This window comes from Astyanax mexicanus, chromosome 23 (assembly GCF_023375975.1).
Source record: "Astyanax mexicanus isolate ESR-SI-001 chromosome 23, AstMex3_surface, whole genome shotgun sequence".
Classification (NCBI taxonomy): domain Eukaryota; kingdom Metazoa; phylum Chordata; class Actinopteri; order Characiformes; family Acestrorhamphidae; genus Astyanax; species Astyanax mexicanus.
In genome coordinates this window covers 31,668,380-31,683,477 of record NC_064430.1, presented here as the reverse complement: position 1 = coordinate 31,683,477, position 15,098 = coordinate 31,668,380, and the positions used below count along the sequence as shown (strand labels likewise).

At 37.3% G+C, this 15,098-nt stretch overlaps 2 protein-coding genes across 3 annotated transcripts in view; both read left to right on the top strand.

The window, feature by feature from the left end:
• myzap (myocardial zonula adherens protein) overlaps nt 1-1,575 on the top strand; it is a 61,599-nt gene extending 60,024 nt beyond the window's left edge. For both annotated transcript variants that reach the window (XM_022670484.2, XM_022670483.2), the window contains exon 15: nt 640-1,575. In XM_022670484.2, coding sequence (XP_022526205.2) covers nt 640-1,009 — 370 coding nt within the window. In that variant the 3' untranslated portion in view covers nt 1,010-1,575. The remainder of the gene's footprint in view (nt 1-639) is intronic.
• A 961-nt stretch (nt 1,576-2,536) lies between these two features.
• Nucleotides 2,537-14,344, top strand: polr2m (RNA polymerase II subunit M). The gene is made up of 4 exons (XM_007230460.3): nt 2,537-2,833; nt 5,095-5,565; nt 6,563-6,773; nt 12,869-14,344. The coding sequence occupies exons 1-4, from the start codon at nt 2,745-2,747 to the stop codon at nt 13,004-13,006; spliced, it is 909 nt and encodes a 302-aa protein (XP_007230522.3). The 5' UTR covers nt 2,537-2,744; the 3' UTR covers nt 13,007-14,344.
• Nucleotides 14,345-15,098: the final 754 nt, after the last annotated feature.

Below are 15,098 nucleotides of genomic sequence, written 5' to 3'. Positions count from 1 at the left end.
AATAATTATTCCTTATTTCTATTATTTACAAATTGTAGCTTAATGCAGACATGCAGTTGTGCAGTCGACAAACAAACACCTGATTTAAAAACACAACACAGGTGCTTTGGAATAGCTTTAACATAAAACAGAGCGTCCAACAGTTTCTCATTCTTTCAACCCCTTCAGCTAGTTAATACTAAATTGTTAACCTTCAAAACTTGTCTTGGAGAGCATCATAAACACATGCATAGCAGTCAACAATCTCTCATCAAGAGGTACACTATCCAAAAGTAGCCTTTTATAGGGCAGTGTAAGAAGCACTTTAATGCAATTTAATCTTGTGGCAAGACTTAGTATATAATCAGATTACAGCTACAGCCATTTACATATCAGATATAATTATTATAATACGGGGTAAAATATTTTCTATCAGTGTATTTTCTAATAAATACATTAAATATTTTAAATTGTGTTCCATTGCTTACACAGTCATTTTTACATTAGAATAGAATTCTCTGGAGCAGAAAGACAAACATGAATCTATTTAACCATACATTTGTGGGTGGAGCATGAATATGTTAATACATTAAATTATATAATCACACAGCTTTACAAAAAGCTTCACAAGCACTTCTAATTTCTTTCTGCTTTTCCCAGCCGGCCTGACGCTCAGGCCTCTGAGACTCCGGTCCAGTCCAGGCCCGCCCCGTCAGCGCCGAGACCCCCGAGCAGACTGGACTACAGTTTACTGCGATACACACCGCTACAGTACAGCAGCATGCTCACGGGGCCATACACTCGGGACACTGCTACTAGTCCTACAGAAAACACCACACATTCAGATTCAGCCCGGCCCAGTGATGAGGGAGTGACCTTATTATCATCATCATCATCCTCCTCCTCATCCTCCCCAGAGTCAGAACTGTCCTCCTCCTCCAGCAAGAGCCGGGCCACATCCAACCCATCCAAGATCTACACGCCGTTTATGAGGCTAATGGAGATCACAGCTAAACTGAATGTAGAATAAGCTAAAGTGAAGTGAAGGGTGCAGTGCCCTGAATCAGACAGTAAATATGTATTTGTATATATTTTTCCTTTTCATTTTGTAACATAAATTAAATTATATCCTGATCTGTGAATAACTTTTATAAATTTTATTTTAGTAGCATGTGTGGATGCACTTTTTCTTTTTTGTTATTTTGTTTACAAATATGTATATTTGGCTTTATGGTATGGAATTTGGAAAGTCTGTATTACTCTGTATTTTACAGTTTTATACGTTTATTTTCAGTTTCCTAATGTTCTGGTTACAGCTTTGAATTACTTTCTTACACAAATAAATAATAAATAATATCTTGTAGTATAATGTAGTAGTATTCATATTATAACAGGCTCCCTGTAAGTCAGAGGTGTGGGGTGTAATACAGCGCTGTGATGGTCAGTAATTGGCTGGATTATTAGAAGTGTGCCAATGGCATCAGATCATTTTCACTGCCAGAAAGAAGCAAGAGACGAGGACCAAATCCCTCCACATTGCCACTGTGTGTGTTTATAAGGGTACAACTTTAATAAAGAGATTATCTGCACAAAGTGTGAGAGCTTCTGACCTTCTGTTGCTGGAAACAAGAGCAGGAATCTTCATCAATAGATCACATAAAGAACCACTGCAGCGCCGTCTGGAGGACAGAAGCTGGTAACGGAACATCAGAAACCTAACTTTATAGTAGGAAGGGATACCCAATAAACTAAATATATGTTATGTTCTACATATTGATACACAGTACAAGTCTTTAATCATAGTTTGGACACACACTCATTAATATTTATTTTTTATTTGTATTATTTTCTAGATTGTAGATTAATATTAAAAGAATGCATATGCAATTATGAAGCAAACAAAAACAAAGTGTTAAACAAGCCAATTATGTTTTATGCTTTAGATTCTTCAATATTTGTAAGAAATTTGAAGAAGCTAAGTTTTGATTGCTTCACTATAAAATATACGTGTAGAAAATAAAGAAAACACATTAAATGTAAAAGGGAGTGTCTAAACTTTTGCCTTTTTGTTTGGTTTGAGTTTGAGTTATTGATGTATATTTATAGATGTAAATAATTTAACCAAAACCTTTTTCTCGAACAATTTCCATATATAAAAATGCTTCACTATTACGAAAGCAAGTGTGTAAGTTGTAGGACACAGCAGACATAGCAGTTTATATTTAATTTTATTTAACTTTAATAATTCTTTAGGAAAAGATTTTAAGTGTGTTTTATTTATTATCAGAGAAAGTAGGAGTGAGCGTGTAGTTTGGCGAGAGACTTTTATTTTAATATACACTTTTAAGAAAACAGTAGGGTTTTTTGTTTTAGTTTTATTACTACTAGCAAAACTAATATTACATAAATTATTGGTACATTATACCACTATCATTACTTTTATTTAATATATATATACGTGTGTGTGTGTGTATGTTTTATTTATTCTCTCGGAGAGAGCAGGAGAGAGAGTGTAGTTTAGTTTGGGACTTTTATTTTGAATTAGCAGTGGCACGCTTCACTGTCAGGTAGTGGCGGTGGTGCTGTGAGCGGGTTAGCTGTGAGGCTCTGAGCTGATTCACTGTAGAGTTTAATATTAGAGTTTATTATAGAGTTTTTCTGTATTTATTAGATTAATTCGGGTGAATTCAGCGCTCTGCAATGATTCTTACCGCCGCTGGAGGTTTCAGGCTGAGTCCGCCGCAGTGAGGCGAGGTGAGGTGGAGATGTCCGGCCTGGCGGGAGAGCTGAGCGGCCGCAGCAGAGAGGAGCTGCAGGAGATCCTCAGCAGACAGGAGAAGATCCTCCTCAACAAGTCAGAACTCTGTATTATATTTATACACAGAACCAGTCAACACTTTACACACCTTATATTCAGTGCTTTTATTTTTATTATTTTCCTTCATTGTAAATGAATAATGAAGTAATCAAGACTAGGAAGGAACACATAACATGTAGTAACTTAAAAGTTTTTAAACAAACCAAAATACTCTGTGAAGCTCTTATCTGGGGAGCTGTTAACTTGTGGTTTATGAGGCTGGTAAATCTGATTACCTTATCCTGTACAACAGAGGGAACTCTTGATCTTCCTTTCCTGGGGTGGTCCTGATGAGAGCCAGTTAAATCATAACGTTTTTGATGGTCTTTTCGACTGCACTTGACGATACTTTCAAAGTTCTTGAAAAGAAAGTATTTTTTTCTTTACTTAGTTGAGTAGTTCTTGCCATAATATGGATTAGAACTTTACGTAAATAAGGCTATTCACCGTATAATAACTCTACTTCTACATAACTTTACAACTGATTAATATTGAAGACTTGAAAACAATTAAGGGAGTTATGTAGTAAACAGTAAATAAGTGTTTTTCCTCAACATTAATCCCCTGATCTAAATCTGATGAACTGAGATGATGATTTGAGGTGATTTAATTGGGATGAGCTGGAGCTTCACAGCGTGAAGAAAAAGCAGCAGCTATTGTTCAGCACCTCCAGAAACTCCTTCAAGACTCATTCAAAACTATTCCTGAAATTAAAATACCAAGAGTGAGCAGATCTGTCCTTTAAGTTAAATGTGGCACTTAGAAGAATCTAAAGTATAAATCAGATTCTGTTTTGTTCACCACTTTTTATTTACAGAATAATTCAGCATGTGTTCCTGTATATCTTCATTGTATGTCTTCCATTCTAAAATTACAATGTAAAAATCATAAAAGAAAATAAGAAGAGGTGTGTCCAAACTTTTGACTGGTGCTGTATATCCCCTCTGACTGCTGGAGTTTGTTATTTAGTGAAGCTCTTATCAAGCTCAAGCTGTAGTATCTTTTACAGCTGATAATAAGTAATAATCCGGCAGGTGATTTTAATCGTGATGATGTCAAGTCACAAAATAAAATATAAGCAAAGCATATAAATTGGGATGTGAGCTCTATGGGAGCTCTATGGGGCCTGTCAATTGATTCAATAATTATGGATAACTAACGATTCGTTTAATATTCTGTTAATCTTTTAATCATTTGAAATATTTTGGTTTATTGATTATTAATTGGATAAAAGGAAACATATATTAATATAAATGTAACATATTTTCCAGATATTGTTCCGATATTAAAAAATTTAGAGATCTAATGTTGTAATTTTAAAAGTAACACACAGCCTACCATTATTAAAAATGTTAGTTTACATGAAGAATTAACCTGAGATTAACTTTAATCTCATTAATATTGTTATTTAATAATACAATAGTGTATGTAATGTGAATATACACTCAGCTGTGACACTTTAACGCAATGTCAGGTCAAAAAGACCTTTAAAAAAGGGTTTAAATTTCTTATGAAAATTTACTATATAACTGCTGCTGCATTGAAGGTGGAAAGGAAAACTTGCTAAACGTATGTAAGAAAGGGTCACAAATTACACCATTTCCCACTGTGGGAAATAGCTGACTCACCTGGCTGCTCTTCACAAACACATTTTTCACAAGAACTTTCAACATGATTACATAATGAACATGTAGTTCATTATTATTTTTAATTTTTTCAGCTCTTAGCTCCATTCAGCTCCAGTTATATAGCACTCACTCGCGGGCTCCATCTAGAGTTTAACATTCTTTTACTGATATAAAAGTGGGGGCAGTATGAGGTCAGACTCTTTATAAACAGCTCTGGTAAAGCAGGGAATGCGTTTTGGACCCGTGGTTCTCTCTTTCTCTGTAATTCCATTGGTAGTATGTGGCCGCTGCTTCTGAATCCCAGTCACCGACTGGGTCAGATATCTGACGTGCCAAATATTTGGCAGGCATCGCCTCAGCGAGCATCTTTCAGCAGTTTATACTACACAACTGTGTGAGCACCGAGAGATCCCTGATTTGCCTCTGAGCAGAGTTTTTGCGATCAACAAAAAACTGTCTGCGACTGAAAAACTGGGCTAAAATCATGTAGTGTAAACCTGACCTAAGGTTAACGTATTCGCTAAACATAAGTGTGATATAAATTAAATTTTAATAAAAAACGCGTTCATATTTTGAGATTTTACACTGTTTTTATCAAATGAACTAATAGTGTTTGTGTGGTTTCTACAGGAGGTTCGTTCAGACCCTTCCGGATAAGGGGAAGAAGATTACAGACTTTGTGGAGAAGGTGCGGCAGGCGCTGGAAGCTCTGGAAGAGGAGGAGGAGAAGCAGGCCAGTCTATCCGCTATTGGAACAGAATTTCAGGTCCGGTATCAGCAGGCTTTAGCTCAGCGCAGGAATGCTGAGCGAGAAACTGTTAAAGAGGAGGAAAACTTGCTGGAAACCGGCAGAACGAATCAGCCAAACACAGAGGGCGTCATGGAGGCGTCCACACCTGCTGGCGGTGCAGAAGATCTGGTGGAGGCGCTTGGACGGGTCAATCTGTCTGAGGAAAAGAATCGTCCTCTGAGAGACACTGTTATTAACTCTCCACCTAGAAACGTCTTCAGTGCCACACAGTCTCAGAAGAAACCACATTATATAGAAGTGTTGGACAGAGCGGATGCAGATAAGCAAAAACACAGATTTAAACCTAATCAGTGAGTAAAGACCCTCTCTCTCTCTCACTTTTACAGTTTAGCTTTTAGCTAGATACTGTTTCATCAGTGATCACAATCTCCAAAACAGTAACTTTAAAAGTTTAATGCATTTTTTTTTTACTATAATAATAAAAAAAAATGTTGCACCATTAAAGGCAATTGGTGTTTTCAAATACAGTACCAATCAAACGTTTGGACACAGTTTAAATTCAGTGACTTATTTTATTTTAACATTTTCTGCATTGTAGATTAAAAATGTTTAGACTAAAAATGTTTAAAAAAATGAAAAAAAAAAAAAAAACATATGGAATTATTTAGGAAACAAAAAAGTCTTAAACAAACTGGAATAAGTTTTATATGTCAGTTTCTTTAAAGTAGCACTTCTTGTTTAGATGACAGTTTTGCACATCTTGGCTGGATTATCTCAGTCAGTTTTATGAGTCACCTGGAATTCAGGCTTTCAGTTAACAGCTGCGCTGAACTCATCAGGAGTTAATTACTTGAATTGAATTGAGGTACAGTTGGTATACAGTGAATAGCTCTTTTTAAGTAATGTTCTAATCCATGTTATGGCAAGACCGACTCAACTAAGAGAAGAAAAAGTATCCTCAGGTGCAGTTGCAAAGACCATTCAAAAGTTTATGATGAAACTGGCTCTCATCAGGACTTTCTTAAAATGTGATCTTGTGATGTCAAACCAACAGGAAAATATATGTGTACATATCTTTGTAGTTTACTGTTGGTTTGACGTCACATTTTAATAAAGGTATAAAGATTTATACAGTACTCGTTTTGCAGGTATTTTCTACATTTTCTAAATTTTTACTCTGTAGGGTTTTGGGGATGGAAGGGTTTAGTTTAGTTGGGGTGGGTGTCACAAAATATTTTGAGCCTGAAGAAAATTAAGATCTGCTCTGTAGCGTCATAAGTGCATATCACTATCATGTGAAACTAAATAAAACACTAAAACTGGGGTTTTTGTTTTTGTCTTTTCAAGACAAAGACATAAAGGGTCAGGCTCCTCCTCTCCCGGTCACTCCTCTGGCAGTGCCACGCCCCTCTCTGCTGAGGCTCGGAGACAGAGGGACAGAAAGCACCTGGATGACATCACTGCTGCTAAACTCCCCCCACTGCACCACAGCCCCGCCCAGCTGCTCACCCTGGAGGAGTCGGCCGCCCTCCTGAGGGAGCAAACCAGAAAACAGCAGGTACTGTAAAGCTGAAGATGTTGTTTATAAAAGTCATCACTACACACCTCCAAACTTCATGTAGCTTCAGAGTTCATCACTACACACCCCCAAACTTCATGTAGCTTCAGAGTTCATCATCACTACACACCTTCAAACTTCATGTAGCTTCAGAGTTCATCACTACACACCTCCAAACTTCATGTAGCTTCAGAGTTCATCACTCACTACACACCTCCAAACTTCATGTAGCTTCAGAGTTCATCATCACTACACACCCCCAAACTTCATGTAGCTTCAGAGTTCATCATCACTACACACCCCCAAACTTCATGTAGCTTCAGAGTTCATCATCACTACACACCTTCAAACTTCATGTAGCTTCAGAGTTCATCACTACACACCTCCAAACTTCATGTAGCTTCAGAGTTCATCACTACACACCTCCAAACTTCATGTAGCTTCAGGGTTCATCACTACACACCTCCAAACTTCATGTAGCTTCAGAGTTTATCATCACTACACACCTCCAAACTTCATGTAGCTTCAGAGTTCATCACTACACACCCCCAAACTTCATGTAGCTTCAGAGTTCATCACTACACACCCCCAAACTTCATGTAGCTTCAGAGTTCATCACTACACACCCCCAAACTTCATGTAGCTTCAGAGTTCATCATCACTACACACCTTCAAACTTCATGTAGCTTCAGAGTTCATCACTACACACCTCCAAACTTCATGTAGCTTCAGAGTTCATCACTACACACCTCCAAACTTCATGTAGCTTCAGAGTTCATCACTACACACCTCCAAACTTCATGTAGCTTCAGAGTTCATCATCACTACATACCTCCAAACTTCATGTAGCTTCAGAGTTCATCATCACTACACACCTCCAAACTTCATGTAGCTTCAGAGTTCATCACTACACACCCCCAAACTTCATGTAGCTTCAGAATTTATCATCACTACACACCTCCAAACTTCATGTAGCTTCAGAGTTCATCATCACTACACACCTCCAAACTTCATGTAGCTTCAGAGTTCATCACTACACACCCCCAAACTTCATGTAGCTTCAGAATTTATCATCACTACACACCTCCAAACTTCATGTAGCTTCAGAGTTCATCATCACTACACACCTCTAAACTTCATGTAGCTTCAGAGTTCATCATCACTACACACCTCCAAACTTCATGTAGCTTCAGAGTTCATCACTACACACCTCCAAACTTCATGTAGCTTCAGAGTTCATCACTACTACACACCTCCAAACTTTATGTAGCTTCAGAATTTATCATCACTACACACCTCCAAACTTCATGTAGCTTCAGAGTTCATCATCACTACACACCTCCAAACTTCATGTAGCTTCAGAATTCATCACTACACACCTCCAAACTTCATGTAGCTTCAGAGTTCATCACTACACACCTCCAAACTTCATGTAGCTTCAGAGTTCATCATCACTACACACCCCCAAACTTCATGTAGCTTCAGAATTTATCATCACTACACACCTCCAAACTTCATGTAGCTTCAGAGTTCATCATCACTACACACCCCCAAACTTCATGTAGCTTCAGAATTTATCATCACTACACACCTCCAAAATTCATGTAGCTTCAGAGTTCATCACTACACACCTCCAAACTTCATGTAGCTTCAGAGTTCATCATCACTACACACCCCCAAACTTCATGTAGCTTCAGAATTTATCATCACTACACACCTCCAAACTTCATGTAGCTTCAGAGTTCATCATCACTACATACCTCCAAACTTCATGTAGCTTCAGAATTTATCATCACTACACACCTCCAAACTTCATGTAGCTTCAGAGTTCATCACTCACTACACACCTCCAAACTTCATGTCGCTTCAGAGTTCATCACTACTACACACCTCTAAACTTCATGTAGCTTCATAGTTCATCACTACACACCTCCAAACTTCATGTAGCTTCAGAGTTCATCATCACTACACACCTCCAAACTTCATGTAGCTTCAGAGTTCATCACTACACACCTCCAAACTTCATGTAGCTTCAGAGTTCATCACTACACACCTCCAAACTTCATGTAGCTTCAGAGTTCATCATCACTACACACCTCCAAACTTCATGTAGCTTCAGAGTTCATCATCACTACACACCTCCAAACTTCATGTAGCTTCAGAATTCATCATCACTACACACCTCCAAACTTTATGTAGCTTCAGAATGTATCATCACTACACACCTCCAAACTTCATGTAGCTTCAGAGTTCATCACTACACACCTCCAAACTTCATGTAGCTTCAGAATTCATCACTACACACCTCCAAACTTCATGTAGCTTCAGAGTTCATCATCACTACACACCTCCAAACTTCATGTAGCTTCAGAGTTCATCACTACACACCTCCAAACTTCATGTAGCTTCAGAGTTCATCATCACTACACACCCCCAAACTTCATGTAGCTTCAGAGTTCATCATCACTACACACCTCCAAACTTCATGTAGCTTCAGAATTCATCATCACTACACACCTCCAAACTTTATGTAGCTTCAGAATGTATCATCACTACACACCTCCAAACTTCATGTAGCTTCAGAGTTCATCACTACACACCTCCAAACTTCATGTAGCTTCAGAATTCATCACTACACACCTCCAAACTTCATGTAGCTTCAGAGTTCATCATCACTACACACCTCCAAACTTCATGTAGCTTCAGAGTTCATCACTACACACCTCCAAACTTCATGTAGCTTCAGAGTTCATCATCACTACACACCCCCAAACTTCATGTAGCTTCAGAATTTATCATCACTACACACCTCCAAACTTCATGTAGCTTCAGAGTTCATCACTACACACCTCCAAACTTCATGTAGCTTCAGAGTTCATCATCACTACACACCTCCAAACTTCATGTAGCTTCAGAGTTCATCACTACACACCTCCAAACTTCATGTAGCTTCAGAGTTCATCATCACTACACACCTCCAAACTTCATGTAGCTTCAGAGTTCATCATCACTACACACCTCCAAACTTCAAGTAGCTTCAGAGTTCATCACTACACACCTCCAAACTTCATGTAGCTTCAGAATTCATCACTCCACACCTCCAAACTTCATGTAGCTTCAGAGTTCATCATCACTACACACCTCCAAACTTCATGTAGCTTCAGAGTTCATCATCACTACACACCTCCAAACTTCATGTAGCTTCAGAGTTCATCATCACTACACACCTCCAAACTTCATGTAGCTTCAGAATTCATCATCACTACACACCTCCAAACTTCAAGTAGCTTCAGAGTTCATCACTACACACCTCCAAACTTCATGTAGCTTCAGAATTCATCACTCCACACCTCCAAACTTCATGTAGCTTCAGAGTTCATCATCACTACACACCTCCAAACTTCATGTAGCTTCAGAGTTCATCACTACACACCTCCAAACTTCATGTAGCTTCAGAATTCATCACTACACACCTCCAAACTTCATGTAGCTTCAGAATTCATAATCACTACACACCTCCAAACTTCATGTAGCTTCAGAGTTCATCACTCACTACACACCTCCAAACTTCATGTAGCTTCAGAGTTCATCACTACACACCTCCAAACTTCATGTAGCTTCAGAGTTTATCATCACTACACACCTCCAAACTTCATGTAGCTTCAGAATTCATCACTACACACCTCCAAACTTCATGTAGCTTCAGAGTTCATCATCACTACACACCTCCAAACTTCATGTAGCTTCAGAGTTCATCACTCACTACACACCTCCAAACTTCATGTAGCTTCAGAATTCATCACTACACACCTCCAAACTTCATGTAGCTTCAGAGTTCATCATCACTACACACCTCCAAACTTCATGTAGCTTCAGAGTTCATCACTACACACCTCCAAACTTTATGTAGCTTCATAGTTCATCACTACACACCTTCAAACTTTATGTAGCTTCAGAGTTTATCATCACTACACACCTCCAAACTTCATGTAGCTTCAGAATTCATCATCACTACACACCTCCAAACTTCATGTAGCTTCAGAGTTCATCACTCACTACACACCTCTAAACTTCATGTAGCTTCAGAGTTTATCATCACTACACACCCCCAAACTTCATGTAGCTTCAGAGTTCATCACTACACACCTCCAAACTTTATGTAGCTTCATAGTTCATCACTACACACCTTCAAACTTTATGTAGCTTCAGAGTTTATCATCACTACACACCTCCAAACTTCATGTAGCTTCAGAATTCATCATCACTACACACCTCCAAACTTCATGTAGCTTCAGAGTTCATCACTCACTACACACCTCTAAACTTCATGTAGCTTCAGAGTTTATCATCACTACACACCTCTAAACTTCATGTAGCTTCATAGTTCATCACTACACACCTTCAAACTTCATGTAGCTTCAGAGTTCATCATCACTACACACCCCCAAACTTCATGTAGCTTCAGAGTTCATCACTACACACCTCCAAACTTCATGTAGCTTCAGAGTTCATCACTACACACCTCTAAACTTCATGTAGCTTCATAGTTCATCACTACACACCTCCAAACTTCATGTAGCTTCAGAGTTCATCACTCACTACACACCTCCAAACTTCATGTAGCTTCAGAGTTCATCATCACTACACACCTCCAAATTTCATGTAGATTCAGAGTTCATCACTACACACCTCCAAACTTCATGTAGCTTCAGAGTTCATCACTACACACCTCCAAACTTCATGTAGATTCAGAGTTCATCACTACACACCTCCAAACTTCATGTAGATTCAGAGTTCATCACTACACACCTCCAAACTTCATGTAGCTTCAGAGTTCATCACTACACACCTCCAAACTTCATGTAGCTTCAGAGTTCATCACTACACACCCCCAAACTTCATGTAGCATCAGAGTTCATCATCACTACACACCTCCAAACTTTACGTAGCTGATTAATCACAACAGTATTCTTTGATTAATTAAGAAAAATCACAATTGTTTTTGTTTTTAAAATTAAAGAGTTTAATAACAGACATTTAAATGTAAATTAACAAATGAATGTACGATTGGCAATTTGTTATTTATTATTTATTGTTGTCAGTCAATTAAAAAATAATTGTAATAATTAAAACAATATTTTGTGATTAATCATAATTAAATCATACATTCAAGTTTAAATGCTGGTATGTTGGGGAGGGAGTTAGAAGAAAGAGTGGGTAAATTTAAGAGTTAGTGAGTGTAATCCACCTTTTTTGCATAAATAAAAAATAATCCAACTTCTGAAGTTAACTGTAGCAATACTGTATTTACATTGCCGAATAAAACTGCATCACTAGGCTCTGTAAACTTGCCCACATGATTAATTTGCATAAAAAATAAAACAGAATAAAACAATACAATTTAAAACTGTTGACAGTATTAAATGTGATATTCTACAGGGAGCCAGTGGAGATTTTATACAGCAAGTTTAATGATTACGTGAGCGAACAGCAGAATTTTTACCATCTGAATTTTGTGTAAGCGAATGAAGGAGTGGGAGGAGTTTGTGTAAACAGGAGGAGTTTATGTAAATGAGTTGCAGTAATCTAGGCAGCTTGAAATTAAAGCATGAATTAGGGTTTCTGCATTAAAGTGTAAGAGAGATTTACAGGAGTCCTCCAGGTGAAATTGTGTTGAAACTCAATTTTATATCAATAAAAGGTCATTTCATTACCATTTTCATAAGAATACATATTTTAATTAGGAGGGAGGGAGTGAGAAGAAACAGTGGGAGAGAGTGGGTAAATTTAAGAGGTAGTGAGTGTAATCCACTTTTTTGCATAAATAAAAAAATAATTCAACTTCTGAACTCAACTGTATTTAGCAATACTGTATTTAGATTGCTGAATAAAACTGCATCACTAGGCTCTGTAAACTTGTCCACATGATTAATTTGCATAAAAAAAATTATGCAATAAAACAATACAATTTATGCAAAATATGTCATAAGAATACATATTTTAATTAGGTTACAGCCTGTGCAAAGTTAAAATGCTTAAAATTACAGTAACAGTATGCTGAAAAGTCTTTCTGCATGTTTTCTTCTGTTTCTCAGGAGGTGCAGGCCAGACTGGCTGCCCAGAAGTTGGCTGAGGGTCTGACTGTGACTATGAGCGGCTATAATCCTGAAGGTGTCGCTCTGGGCACCTACAGAGAAGTGCATGATGATGGAGCTGTCTCAGATGAAGACTGATGAAGAGTCTGGGCTGTTTTCAGCTTTCTGAAATGAACACTGTTGGGCACAGACTGGAGTTCGAAGCTGGCTCTGCCTCTGGGTTCTACCTCAGCCTTTACACACAGAGAGGCTTTTAACTCAGAGACCGGAGAGAGTACACTTATTTAATACCGTCTTCTACTCAGGTGTCTTCATGATTTGTTCTGTCCATTTCAGAAACGAATAATCTGCCTGTTCTGATGGTGATAAAACATATATATACTTAACCGTATCTGCGTATCTGGAACACCTTGCCTGCTGCTGGGGGTCTGAAGAAGATACTGTGGAACCCAGTATAGGTGTAATGTGGAGTGCTCTTACTGGAATAGTCCAGCATTTTTAACCTGAATTTCCTGTTGCTTTATTAAAACACGCCATTTGTTTCTCTGTCTCAGTACAGGTAACATTTAAGGGGCCTTATGTGACACCCTACTGGTGGACCCCCATCCAATTTGGTCATATCAATTATAAAAAAAATAATAAAATAAAATAATATATATATATATATATATATATATATATATATATATATATATTCAGTTTATATATTAATGCATCTAAAAAATAATAACATTGAAAAATTACTTTATTTCAGTAATTCAATTCAAAATGTGAATCTCATATATTATATAAATGTATTACACACAGAGTGATCTATTTTAAGTGTTTTTTTTTTCTTTTATTGTTGATGATTATGACTTACAGCCAATTAAAAAACCCAAAAATCAGTATCTCAGAAAATTACAATATTATATAAGACCAATTGGTACTTTTGGCAGTGTGGGCAGTGTGCCAAGTCCTGCTGGAAAATGAAATCCTCATCTCCATTAAAGTTGTCAGGAGATTTTACAGCACTTCATGCTTCCCTCTGCTGACAATTTTTATGGAGATGCGGATTTCATTTTCCAGCAGGAACACATATAGAATTATGTTGTACAAAAAGTGTTAAATAAACCTGAATATGTTTTATACTTCAGATACTTTAGATTTGCTCAGTCAGCTTCATAAGATAGTTACCTGGAGCGGTTCTCCCAGTTTTAAAGCTCTGAAAGGTTGAAAAATGCTGGAATATTCCTTTAATACTTACGATAATGAGGAACTAGATCAATCTATGTATGAGACTAAGTGCTCTCTACATGTGTTTTTATGAGTTTATCTCCTTTTTCACCTCTGTGAGACATCCTAAAGGACATCCTACAGCCAGACTGAGTCTTAGACATGTGTGAGATATTGGAACATCATGTGAAAAACAGATTCTTATTTTTGTAAAACCTATTTTGCAGTGAGTATTTAAAATAAATAATACTGACTAAATAATACTGATTTTTTTTTTCTATGGGTTTCAAGACATGAATGATATCATGACTTTTGGCCTTTTGTATTTAGAATTCTATCGCTATCGTCTTAATAGGACTTCAGAATACACAGAACTCATTATTTTTATAATTTTCATATTAATTACTTTTTATATTCATTTACATGCACGCTGCCAAACAGGGTGGAATATATTAGGGAACATTTAATGAAAACAGAGCTAAAGTTGTAGACATGTTGAAATGTTCATGGTGACCTTGTTGTGTTTTAAAGATGGAGCTTGATTTTTATTTTTTAAAGATGTTTTAACCACCATCTTATTTTACATGGTGGACAGCTTAAGTGTTACGTCTTTGAGCTCAGTATGGAGAAAATAGGATAATAAATATGAAGTTAAACTAATATTAATAATGGCTGAATATGCAGCAGCAAGTGTTTCCAGGTCCTTGAAAAGGAAACCACGTAAAGGTTGTTATGTCACTGGGATGTAAAAAGTTACTTTCTTTAAGGGGTGGCGTCAGATGCTGTTCTTTAATTAGGCAAACCTAGGCATTTGCCTAGGGCCTCGACCAAATCTTTCCTCCATAGAGGCCCCCAAATCTGACCATCCCAGCTACAGTAAATACACCAAAAACAATGTTAATTTGTTACTTATGTAAAGTAAAGAAAAACATATTTCTATTAAAAAAAACAACAGAAATATCAGTAGAATACCGAATTAATGTCTAAATACTAATTGACCAAACACACATACCCC

What these genes read in the sequence shown, in the direction of transcription:
- polr2m (XM_007230460.3), top strand. Translation starts at nt 2,745, where the DNA reads ATGTCCGGCCTGGCGGGAGAGCTGAGCGGCCGCAGCAGAGAGGAGCTG. An exon ending in GAGAAGATCCTCCTCAACAA is followed by an intron (nt 2,834 to 5,094) that starts GTCAGAACTCTG and finishes TGGTTTCTACAG; the next exon opens with GAGGTTCGTTCAGACCCTTC. An exon ending in CACAGATTTAAACCTAATCA is followed by an intron (nt 5,566 to 6,562) that starts GTGAGTAAAGAC and finishes TGTCTTTTCAAG; the next exon opens with ACAAAGACATAAAGGGTCAG.